The sequence below is a fragment of the Alosa sapidissima genome, chromosome 10 (assembly GCF_018492685.1).
Source record: "Alosa sapidissima isolate fAloSap1 chromosome 10, fAloSap1.pri, whole genome shotgun sequence".
Taxonomy (NCBI): Eukaryota; Metazoa; Chordata; class Actinopteri; order Clupeiformes; family Clupeidae; genus Alosa; species Alosa sapidissima.
This window is the reverse complement of record NC_055966.1, coordinates 374,907-388,109: the sequence shown is the minus strand read 5'-3', so window position 1 is coordinate 388,109 and position 13,203 is coordinate 374,907. Positions and strand designations below refer to the sequence as shown.

General features: G+C 42.0%; 2 protein-coding genes across 3 annotated transcripts in view; both read left to right on the top strand.

Annotated features, from left to right (window-relative positions):
- agmo (alkylglycerol monooxygenase) overlaps positions 1 to 13,203 on the top strand; it is a 290,769-nt gene that overhangs the window by 109,064 nt on the left and 168,502 nt on the right. The window lies entirely within an intron of this gene.
- On the top strand, positions 4,720 to 7,063 carry LOC121720152 (putative nuclease HARBI1). Of its 2 annotated transcripts, none has more exons than XM_042106063.1 (3): positions 4,720 to 5,388; positions 5,515 to 5,673; positions 6,852 to 7,063. In XM_042106063.1, exons 1-3 carry the CDS (start codon positions 4,754 to 4,756, stop codon positions 7,024 to 7,026), a joined length of 969 nt encoding a protein of 322 aa, XP_041961997.1. In that variant the 5' UTR covers positions 4,720 to 4,753; the 3' UTR covers positions 7,027 to 7,063. The 2 variants fall into 2 exon arrangements, with proteins under 2 accessions (XP_041961997.1, XP_041961996.1); XM_042106062.1 differs by having other exon boundaries at positions 5,485 to 5,673.

Below are 13,203 nucleotides of genomic sequence, written 5' to 3'. Positions count from 1 at the left end.
ACACCTTCTTAATTACTGCTTTTAAAGGACAATTCCGGCGCAAAATTAACCTAGGGGTTAATAACACATGTGTACCGAGTTCGACCGTTCGCTGGGATTTATTTTCATGCTGGTCGAATGTGACCAGTTTTATTGCAAACCGCTTTTAATGCTAGCCTTCGGGGCAAACGTACAGTAAAAAGAAATCGCTATTTCTATACCACTAACAAGGCTCAAAATAGCACCACACTTACACAGTAGCATAATGAGGGTCTCTACATGGCTGTTGTTAAAAATGCCGGGCCATCTTGCTACAACATTGCGGCTACAACATTGCGAATACAACATTGCGAATAGGGTTGGGTATCGTTTGGGTTTTATCCGATACCAGTGCTAAATTTATACTTTTAAAACGGTGCCGGTACCGAAACGGTGCCTGAATCGGTACTTTGTTTTTAAAATGTTTTAAATTAAAATGGTCTAAAGCATGAATTCCTTTTTTTTTTATTGATAACACAAATTTGAACATGAAATATTCAATTTACTATCAATATCTCATTGCTCCTACAAATAATACATTTAAATGTTAAAACAGCTTGCCATAGAACTGCCAGGTCATGGACAACGGCATTTGCAAGCAAGCTAATCTAACAGGGAACAGGGACTAACAGTTAATTCAGTGTGTTCCCAAATGCTTCAAGAAATTTTATGTCTTAACTCATAACACGCAATAGTTTTGAACATGTTAGGCTACATGTCGGTGTTGAAGTGTTTAGATTCCCAGTGCTAGCCTAGTAGGCATTTTAACAGCAACTATGGCTAACACCAGTCAGCTGAGTTTAATTAGCGATAACTACGGAGATGGTTTTGTAGCCTCTTTGAAAGCTCAGTGACATCAGGTATGTAGCCTAACCTTCTGTTTTTGCCAGCGAACTTTTAACATGATCTTCATATTGATGCTATATGGGCCTCATGCACATGACAGATTAATATCATGCCATTATGTTGTTTAGAGCAGCGGTCCCCAACCACCGGGCCGCAGGACATTCCTAACCGGGCCGTAGCCTACGACATGAGTTGCATGAAAAATGCATGCAAAAAAAATGCATGCAAACTAAACTAAATTTAACTAACTAATTGCAAAAAAATGCATGCAAACTAAACTAAATTTAATTCGCAATAATGTCACGTTTTTACATGGCATAGGCCTATATGCAGTTGTTTGATTGCACGCATGTTTGCATTTTGCAAGGTCCATTTTCTTACGTCTGTCTGTCCCGCCTTCAACACTTTTACATATTGCCTTCAGCGCTGCGCAGCCTCAGGTCAGCTCACTCCACTTGATCAGTTCTTGGCGAACGGTAGTGTCACACGAAGTTAGCTAAACTGCTAGAATGAGCAACAAAAAACAAGCATCTTTAGCAGGTCACTGGCCAGAGTGTTTGAGTTGCGAGAGCCGCTGCAGAGATTTCTTACAGAAAAAAAGTCACCGTTAGCTGCACATTTTAGTGATGAGGACTGGGTGTCAAAACTCGCTTACCTGTGTGACATATTCGGGTTGCTTAATGACCTCAACCTGTCACTCCAGGGGAGAATGACGACTGTCTTTAAACTGGCAGATAAAGTCGCTGCATTTAAAGCCAAGCTTGATTTGTAGGGACGACGAGTGGACCGGGGTGTATTTGATATGTTCCAAAAAGTAGTGGGGGTTTTGGGAGAGACTGAGGCAGGGCCCTTTCTCTCGCAGCTGGTGCGCGATCACCTTGTTGCGCTCTCAAATGAGTTTGAGCGTTACTTCCCATCCTTCAAAGATCCACGGCAAACCAATGAGTGGGTCCGCAACCCATTTGTCAATATCCCAAATAGTCCTAACTTGTCAGCGCAGGAGGAAGAGCAGTTGATCGAAATTGCAAATGACGGTGGTCTTAAGAGTGTGTATAAGGAAACCTCTCTGGCGGGTTTTTGGATCACAACCAAAGCAGAATATCCCGAGATAGCCGTAAAAGCACTGAAAACGTTTCCCACCACGTATCTATGCGAGGCCGGGTTTTCGGCGATGACTGCAACTAGACAAATTGCGCAATCGACTGGACATTTCAAACACACTGAGGGTGTCACTGTCTTCCATCACCCCCAGATGGAAGCTTCTTGTTGCAGGGAAACAAGCACAGGGCTCCCACTGATTATATTCGTAATGCACGTTTAGTTTCCATGTTTTGTTCCCATATTTTGTTAAGCATGTTCACACTTATAGATGTAGCTTCAAGTTGTTCAATATTCATAGTTCATATTGTTCAATTTTCATTTCTTCAAGTGCACGTTTTTCACAAGAGATCGTTACCTTCACTGTTCATACATAACTGGAGCTAGTTCTTTTCAAGTAATGCATGCACAACACATATGGAACATGGAACCCCCCCCCCCGGTCCGTGAAAAAACCGGTCCATGGTACATAAAAGGTTGGGGACCCCTGGTTTAGAGCACATCGTGAAATAAAGTTTTCACCTTACAACTTTGCTGATAACATTTAAAATAAATGCCAGTTAGCGCATTAGCAAGGATATTGTGTAACATATAGGCTACTGTTGTTTCATAGCCTTTTGCTTGTGTGTAGTTAGGAAGGCCCACTGCTAGATTTTGACAGGATATCGCGTTAAAGTAAGCTACTTGGGCTCACGCAAGCTGTCAAACACTGTCCACTCGCCTACGTGGTGCACTCCTCTGCTTTATACATCCAGTGTTTACGTTAGCTAGCAGCTAACTGTGTCTGGATGTGTTGCTATCAGAGCAAGACATTAGAGATGGCGCATGACATCCAGTGATGCCTCGTATAAAAAAATAAAAATAAGCACCGAAATGAGGCACCGAAATCCACGTTGTTATTCGATGCAGTTACTACCGTTTGCGTCGGCACCGGTGCCATATTAGAACCGTGTTTCGGTTTCGGTTTGTAATCGCAAACCATCTGACAGTTTATAGAGCTGTATCTGTAATATCAGAAAGGGTAAACTTATTAATATTATTGCAAAACATCTACTCCACTATCTGACACATTAATGTGCATTTCACAGCCATTAAAGCCACATACATCAATGTACACCGCAAAAATGCATTTTTCCTAGGGTATATTTGTTATGTTTAGGCAGACCAAATATCAGGGGATGTTACCTTACCCACGTCGATTCGTAAAGGCTGGATTGCGCACGGTGCCATGGAAAATGAGTGGAATGTGGGTGCAGTCCACTATTCTAATCACCCCAGGCATACCGGCATGAACGTAAAACGTAAAAATGGTGTGGAGATGTCTCTCTGCTCGTCCTCGTTTGCCATGGCTATATAGTTGGGGTGAAGTGCGGCGATGGGACGGGCCACCCTATGTACCACACGGCAAACTGTGCTCTCATGGACATTTATCATGTCACCACAGCAGAGGAGAAACGTCCCCGTGGCAAAGTAGCGTAAAGCTAGGAGAACTTTGTGCGCTACTGGCACAGGCATGTTCCCTCTACCTCTGGACCCAAGTTGATATGCCAACAAGTTGATAAGGCGCCTGACCGCTCTTTTGGACAGACGGTACCGTCGTCGGAATTGTTCGGCGTTGTATCATCTAAAGGGGTCACGAAGTAGCCTTTATCATCTGCTTATAATGCGTGCTGCTATCACTCTGTGCACCATCATCATAGTGTTGTTTAGGGCATCCATGGCTAGAGACTACTACTACCACAATAACAATTTAAAGGCCACACCCAGGCGTTAAGGTGATTCCAACGATCAGTCGGTCCAGAATTAATGGCAAGTTAAGTGATGTCAATCACAATTCTGCAAAGTGGTAACCTCATTGATTCAATGGTCAATTACAACTATCGCTAAAATGTATACTAGTGGGATAAAGTGAGCCCGTTTTTAAGTAAGCTGTAGGCTTCTGAGAAAGAATTAGCAATGTCCTAACTGTATAGGCTACTACTTCAAAGACCATCAAGATCCCATCAAAAACCCAGTTGACCAGTATTCTATAGTGCTTGTAAGCATCAATTATCCATCTTGCCATATTTGGTTACACATCTCGCCCAGGCTATGTCAGAAAGTTTAATTGTCTCAGGTAATGACAATGTAATATCTTACCACTATGGCTGACGAAATAAACTCACTCTAGTTCTGCACATTTGAAAAACGAACCTTCGCGAAGCGCCTCCAAACACAACAAGGTATTTTAGGTGAATGTGTTTTTATTACACAAACAAAAAACAGTTAACAACTCCGCAAAGAAAAAAAAATGCAGGCAAGAACTCTGCGAACCAAAAAAGCAGTTAACAACTCTGCAAACAAAAGAAGCACATAACACACACAAAAACAAAATCAATTGTCACTGGAGCTTGAGCTGCTGGTCAATGATTGAGAATCGCCATAGTGAAGGAGTTTAGCTCGGTAATAGCGCATTTTTGCGCTATACGCCCTCCTTTTGGCTCGTAGTGTTCTCCTCCGCTCATTGTACATCTCCTCATCACGGCGTGCTTGGGCCCTGGGGCCTCATTACAGAAACTTCCTAACTCTGAAATCCTATCCTAAGTTAAGTTAGGAAGGCATTTAGGGGTTTTGTTATTACAGAAGCAGGTTTCCTAACTTAATTTAGGATGAGATCCTATCTTATCTTAAGATAGGATGATTCTGTAATGGTTAAATTCCTAAGTTAGGAAATTCCTAACTTAGGATGCCTAAGTTAGGTTGCCATTCACCCTGTCCTAAATCAAAATAACTGTCACTAACTGAAAAAAATATGGCAGCAGCACTGCTTGTAGGTATCTTTGACAATGAAGATGAACACATTAACAGAAATGTAATGGCAGAAAGGCTACTTAGACCGCATAATGATGTGTTAAATTTTCCGGACCGTGTTTTAATTTCATTTTATCGTCTGCCAAGACATTTAATTTTGAATTTGGTGAAAGAACTACGTCCAGTTCTGGAGAGGCCTTCAAGGAGACATGGAGCCTTGGCAGTGCTTGTGCAGGTAACAAATGCTCTGCGTTTTTTTGCCAAGGGTGACTTCCAGACTGAGGTTGCAAGCCTGTCTTCGGTGTCACAGCTGTGTATTTCACGCAACCTCATGGAAGTCACCAAAGCCATCTGCAATCTGGCACCAAATTATATTCAGTTTCCGCTTGGAGAAGAGCTTCTGCGGATAAAGGAGGAGTTTTTACAACAGAGTGGAATGCCAGGGGTAATTGGGCTTATTGATGGGTCACTTTTTCCAATCAAAGCTCCAAATGGCCCAAGTGAGCCGGCATACGTGTGCCGTAAAGGATACCATGCCATTAACGTTCAGGCCATAGGGGACCAAAATATGGTTATACGGCATTTGTTGGCAAAGTGGCCTGGATCCATCCACGATTCATTCATATTCAACACCAGGTGGGTCCTTGACATTAACATAAATTATTGTTTTACAGACTTCATTATAGGCTCCACTCAAATACTATTTAAAATATGAAATGTGCCCATTTACAGTGATATCAATGCTTACCTGAGTGAGGGCAGGGCAAGTGGATGGCTTTTGGGAGACTCGGGATACCCCTTGAAACCCTACCTAATAACACCAATCATGAATGAGCAGACAGAGGCAGAGAGGAAGTATAATGTGCCACACAAAAGGTGCCGTAGCCGTCAGGAGAGGCTTTATGGTATATGGAAAGGAAGGTGAGACATAGTGCTTTGGTGCATTCAATAGTGTAGATAAGGAGTGTGTAGTAACCCTGAAGAAGAAGCTAGTGTTAAACTATACACTTCAAAAGCAATGTAGCAAATGTATAAGTTTAATATTATTTAATATTAATATGGACTGTAACATCATACCAAAAAGGAAAGCATGTTACCATGATGGCAATACAAACTAACTGGTTAATTGGTGCACTGCTGGTTAAAGGAGAATTCCGGTGTGATATTGACCTAAAGTGTATTGAAACATGATACCGAGTGTGAACGTATGTCTCATAGCCCATCTCGACTTGTCCCCTGCACTCCAAAATCTGGCGCTAGTTAGCCGATGCTACCAACAACTTTTTCAGTAGTGGTGCTTCGGCATCGGGCTAGCCATGCAAATAAATCACTGTTTTACACCCATTTACGAGGCTCAATGTATCTCCACACTTCATTGGTAGACTTCCTAGGGCCCTGACATTTAAAACGAGACATTGAGAACTTTGAAAAAGCACTGGTAGTTTACTTACAAGACGATTTATACAGACAGTATCTTCACGAAGTTTAACGTTTGCAGCCATCTTGAATTTAGTCACGATAAGTCGAGCAACGAGTAAGAATGAACAGGTATGATAAGGGATCAGATTCCAAAAATAATTCAGTGGAAATGCATGGATTCCAGTTTCTTCCAGTAGCAGCAACTGGAATCCATGCATTTCCACTGAATTATTTTTGGAATCTGATCCCTTATCATAGCTGTTCATTCTTACTCGTTGCTCGACTTATCGTGACTAAATTCAAGATGGCTGCAAACGCTAAACTTCGTGAAGATACTGTCTGTATAAATCGTCTTGTAAGTAAACTACCAGTGCTTTTTCAAAGTTCTCAATGTCTCGTTTTAAATGTCAGGGCCCTCGGAAGTCTACCAATGAAGTGTGGAGATACATTGAGCCTCGTAAATGGGTGTAAAACAGTGATTTATTTGCATGGCTAGCCCGATGCCGAAGCACCACTATTGAAAAAGATGTTGGTAGCATCGGCTAACTAGCGCCAGATTTTGGAGTGCAGGGGACAAGCCGAGATGGGCTATGAGACATACGTTCACACTCGGTATCATGTTTTGATACACTTTAGGTCAATATCACACCGGAATTCTCCTTTAATTTATGTTGTTGTAGATGGAGATACCATGATAAGAGTGGGGGATATCTTCAGTATTCCCCTAAGAGAGTGGTGATGTTTGTGAAGGCCACTGCTGTGCTGCACAACATATGCAGGATGGCTAATCTCCCGGACACTAAAAACATCCCGGTTGAAGATGAGGAGGAAGGCCATGATGGCATAGGCCTGTAGGTGCACAGACTGGCAGAACTGCCAGAAACAACTTAATTGCACATTATTTTACAAGATAATTAAAGACAAAACATTGCAGTTTGATTTAAAAGATTTATTTTTGACAATATTAAATAAATAAATGTAAATAAGTGTGCATTTTTTTTATAGTTCAGAGAGATCAACAATGTTCCCTCGATTTTTAAATACTCCTTCATGAATTCGAATTTTTCTTTTTCCAATTGCAGTCTCTCCTTATCGGTATTTACTTTTTCTCTCATTACCAGCAGCTTCTCCCTTCTTCAACTCCAGAAGCTCCTCTTGTAGGCCTATGTGCTTCTTCTTTTTAGCTGTAGAGAAGAATTAAAAACTGTGAATCTTAGATTCAGAATCTAGGCACCTTTCTTTGAACAGCGTAGACTAAACGGGACATTATACCTCAACTGTTCATATGGAGTAGCCTACAGTTGAGACAGCATCATTGTAAAAAAAAAAAAATGCACCTCATAGCCTATTTATTTTAAATTACCATCAACGTTGAATTCTACTTACCAGGTAATGGGATGATTATTGCTGGTGGCAGATTCATAGTGTCACACTCTGAATCCATCAGCGTTAATATGACCCTTCTCGATTCAGGGCCAGACGATGTCGACTGACACACCTCACCACTTTTCTGTTCACACAGCTCATCCAGTCCCACCTCCATGCCGGTTGTAATGCCTATGATACACAAATGATTTCATGTTAGGGAGTTGTCAGCGTTGGCTTTTCTTTTCCTGTCTACATAGGCCAACATAGACTGTATTTTGTCTGGTTCGACACAAGTAACATGTTGCTTCTGGTGGCCCTATTCTAGGGTTACTATGTAGCCACTCCTCCAAGCCAGTTATCGATAGCGCTGGCACTAGCAGGTAGCTGCTACGCTGCTACATTTTAGATTATCATCGTTACATCGTAGCACTAGCTGGCTGACGTCTGTAGCCTGCTACACCGCCCCCAAAATGTAGACACACACTGACATTAGTTGACATTAATTGATACCAATTATGAGGTCCACTCTTTAGGTGTATGCCCACTGCCCATATTGCACACTGCCCTCTCCCCACATACACAGCACACTATCCCATCTCCCCTGTCATCCCCCCAACACACACACCGAGACTGTGGTGTCAAATTACATTACATTACATTACATTACATTTAGCAGACACTTCTTGACCAAAGTGACTTACATATGTCAGCTATTACAAGGGATCACATTGTCCCCGGAGCAACTTGGGGTTAAGTGCCTTGCTCAAGGGCACAGCGGTGGAAGCCGGGAATTGAACCGACAACTTTCAGGCTACTGCACGCTAGCCCAGCTCCTTAACCACTACACTACCACCACCCCACAAATTATAATTAACTGATTCAAACTCAGAAGAATTGTGACAAAGCAACAGAATACTGCAGAAGGTGTACAATACAGAGCATAGGTTCATGAAGCCAGCTACTAACATCCTGTCTTACACAGCTTATATACCTCTTTCCAGTAGCATCACTTGTTTTGACCAACTCAGAATAGAACAGAGCTCCTATGTCCTTCCTACCTCTTTTGGTAATACATATTTGCCTAGGTATTTATTCTATTTCTACAATGGACCTTTGACCTGAGCTGAACACTGCTAGAGATGTCCAATTTCTTCTATGCATTCACTTCCTTATAGGCAAACCTCTGGGCCCCTAGCTTGTGCTATATTTACCCCTGCTCTTTTCACCACACAGAGGTTACACATTAGCCCAATGTATAGAACATATTTTAGCACAACTACAGAATATCTTATCAGGAAACTTACAAAAAGTCACCACATATTCCCCCCTTATTGAGGACAGCATGTACTCAATCATGCAGCAAGATTAAACAGTATTATTATTTTAACATATCCCCCATTATCAAGAAAATTCAGCAGTGAAGCTGATTGACACTGCAAACCGTCAACTTAGCTAAAATGGCACCGCAGCACCTATACAATTAAATATTTGTTACCAACACCAATAATAAATATCACACCCATAAACCATCCCTCAAAACACCAAATCTAACAGTGTAGTGACATTATCAAATAGAATGGCAAGTTTCAAATCCTCTCGGTGGAAGCGAAAACCCTTAAGGAAAACCTCTTTTGTCTGTTGTCTCTAGAGGAAAAACCTTCAGTAGGGAAACTCTTCTACTGTCCCGTTATTACGGCAACACTTGTTTTTCAACAAGCGAGAGGAGAAACGTTCCTTCAACTACACATATGCTTTTCCCAACCCCAAACAGTCCCATCAAACAGAGCAAACAAATCACATCAAAATACCTGATGGGCTTTTTCAGATAGGGCTAGTCCTATAATATTCTAAACTTCTACATGAAGACAGGTTTCATGCTATAATTGCCTTCTTTTAAACACAAGTCAACACCAAGAATATTACTCATCCTTTCTCATGACACACAATTTTTAGTCCAGTGTTCCTTGGAGATGGCAAAGTGTAAATGCGAACGCAGATGTTATTTAGCAAGTGTTGGATGCTGCGCTTCAAGTGTGGAGTGTGTTACGAATGAAGAAACTCACAAAAATCCTCTTCAATGCTTTATAATCCACAGTCCATTCCATGTTGCTTTAGGAAACTACTGAGTTGTTTGAGTAGGATGTGTATCCACATCTAAAACCACCTCGTCCATGAGAGATCCCGTTTGGCTTCCATATGCCAAGTCCTCATGCTCCTCATTCCTCCAAGCCTCAATGAGGAGAGTTAGCTCTGGCATCATTGGCTAAAGTGGTTCCATGTCCATGTCCTGTGCCCTGGCAACAATGTCTCCTTCCATCCGATTTGTCATTTGTCCTTCATTCATCAACAACAGTGGCATTTGTGATCCATTTCTCCCAGCCACAGTCTTAAGCACTATAGATCTCAAAGAAGGAAGAAACAAAGAGAAAACAAGCACAAATACCAGCAAACAGATGCCTATAATTATTCCTATTTGTGCTAGTCATATTTCTAATCCTTCTAATGTCTCCTTAAACTATCTTTCTATCATTATTAATTTTGCCATAGCTATATTATGGGAATAAACAACACACTATACTCCTATGTCGACACACACTTCACCTTCTTTGGCTAATATCTGATCCAACATCATCCAGTGGTGCATAGCTACCCTGGAGGTTGTAGTCACCTGTTCTCTTAGAGCTCCCAGCACATAACGAACTGAGTTCATACTGGAAGATTCATCAATATTCCAGATTCCTGTGGTGGTAGATAAGATTTGGTCAGTCAATAATGTCTGTGTTACCTGACCCTTCTTTGTCGGGCTCACTTGTGAAAGAACAGTTGAATGACTCATCTCCTGGTGGTTTGGTGGTATGGTCATGGACTGGGATTTCAGTCCAAGAGTCCCTGAACTCTGTGGGTCCTTGTTCACTTCCTGGTTGTTCTTGGTGAGGCAGATGAGATTGGGATGGGGTCCCCCCTTCCAGACTGGATTCATCGTATGAAAGTCTAGAGCCAGCAGGGGAATCAGGAACATGCATGCCAGAAACACTATACCCACTACTGTCAGGATCCTTCCTGTCCATCCCTCCATTCTGTTGCTGCGGGTTACATGAATCCTGACTCGGGCTCTCCTGAACTGTCTGTCTGGCCTCCTGTTCTCCCTCTGGTACACCATCATCATTTGAGTCTGTCTCTCGGTCATCAGCCGGTTGTTCACCTCCTGTTACACTGTCTTCAGGAATAGAGGCTTTAAAACAAGATGTGAGATGATACCAAGTTTTGCACCCTTGTACTCTCACCGCTGTTGGAGTGGCCTGAGTCACTCGGTATGGTCCTTCTGCCCTTGGTTGGAGACAGGACCGCCTGAACACCTTCACATACACCCAGTCTCCGGGCTGTATGAGTTGTTGACTTTTGTCCTGTGGGTCATTCAGAAGTTCTTGTTCTTTTGCCTGCTTGTAAATAGTTTTGTGAATTAATGACATTTGTTCCATAAAATATCTAATTTCTCCTCGGAGCTGATCCAAAGGTGGACCTCTACCATCAGCTCTTATTTTCGGTGCCGGAAATGGACGGCCCGTCAACATCTCATGCGGTGTTAAATGTGTACTTCGGTTTTGTTGTGACCTCATGTGCATCAAGGCAATGGGTAACGCATCATACCAGTTTAAGCTTGTTGAGGCACAAATCTTTGCAATTTTCCCCTTCAACGTAGAATTCGCCCTCTCAACAATTCCCTGCGATTGAGGATGGTAAACACACCCCAACTTCTTTTTTATTCCCAAAGTCTGCATAATTTTACCCCATGATTTGGCTGTAAATGCTGCACCATTGTCAGATGAAATTACATCTGGTATGCCAAACCTAGGAATAATTTCCCTCGTGAAAAACTTAATAACAGTTTTCTCATCAGGCCCCGGACCTGAACAAGCTTCCACCCACCTTGAAAACCTACAAATCACCACTAACACATATCTGTGTCTGTTTATTGTTTTTATCATATCAATGTAATCAATTACCAAGTGTTTGAATGGTCCTTCTGGGACTGGTATGTGTCCTAATGGTTTAGCCAAAGCTATACCTTTTCTTATGTTATATAGACTACACACCTGACACTTGGTTAGACTATCATTAATAACTTCTTGCATATATGGTGACCAAAATCCTTGGTCAAGAATTTTCCTCTTTACCTCCCCTTTTGCACAATGATCCAGATCATGGGCAAAAGAAATCAACACGCCAAGGAGGTTGGTGGATGCTACCAATCGACCATCATGAGAACGCCACAATCCATCACTACCACATACTGCACCTCTATCTGTCCATTTGGTATGTTCATAAGGCCCCGCCTGCTGCTGCATATCAATAATATCAGCAATTGTCAAGGTAGGCTCAACAGTGACCATAGGCCCTTGAATCACCTGTTTAGGATGACAAGGCTCAAAATAACATTCTGGACATGCTTCTCTTTGACACATAGCACAACATAGTGGTTCTGTGAGATGAAAATGCCCTGGGACCCCCCCTTTGTCCACACCACACACAATTATCATTATCACTATATGGACAAACAGAAGGACATTGCACAGAACACCACTTACGCTCCTCCCCGGAGCACATCACTGCCATGTGTTCACACCCTTCTTTCGGAGGTGCAGCCGATTCACGGGCTTTCAATGCAGCCTCTTTTGCAATTTCATCAGCTGCTTCATTACCTAAAGTAACCAGATCTTCCCCTTTCTTAGGTGCTTTGCATTTACAGTGGGTCCCCGTTAAGTTTGGACGGGTTCCTTCATGAATCACGCACCCCATTTTCTCAGCAGAAATGGGACAAACTGCAGTTGACACAAACAACCACAAGGTGTCACTTGGGTGCCACTACTATTTTTGATGCGACTGACTTACTGCTTCCATGACGCAGCGGGGGCACGGGAACTTAAATTGATCACGGTAGTTTAAGCTTACACTTGACAAAACATTCTAATATGAAAATGTAGATGCAATTGTTGTAAAATGGTGCAGCTCCTTTAAGAAAGCACCGTGTGCAGGGATGGAGAGAGAGAAAGCAAGAGGGGATAGGCCTATGTGTGTTAGAACTTAGCGTGTGGAAAAAGTACGTGCTGTTGAGACTGGAGCGAGTCATATTCAAAATAATGCAAAAAAAAAGCAATTATCCACATTCATTGCAACCAAAGCATGCCTGCTTGCCGACGTTTAAACGAAAAATATATCAAAGCACCTTTTGCGTTTGAATCTAGCACGAAAAAATGTTTAAACAGCTGGACAAATGATTTAGCTAATTGATTATATAATCTGTACACCAGCAATTGTTGAACATTTACCTGTACAAGTACATTGACAGTAGCCCAGCCTAACAGCATGTTGTAGGCCTACTGTAGAAGTTTCACTTAAATTGCAACCGCAACATGCCTGCTTGCCAACGTTCAAACGACAACGAAAAAGATAATAAAAATAACAAGAGGGTTGAGTCTGAATGACACTGAGTTTTTGTAGTTAATAAATATTTTCGTATAAAAAAATGGTCATTCTTCAATCTCCTTCACTGACGCCTATGGAAAAGGCTTAACGTCCCAAAACAACGATCAATGATCATCATTTTTCTCTCTCACATTGCTCCTCATAACCATCTATAAAAAAGTGTTTTTTCTTTTCTTTTTG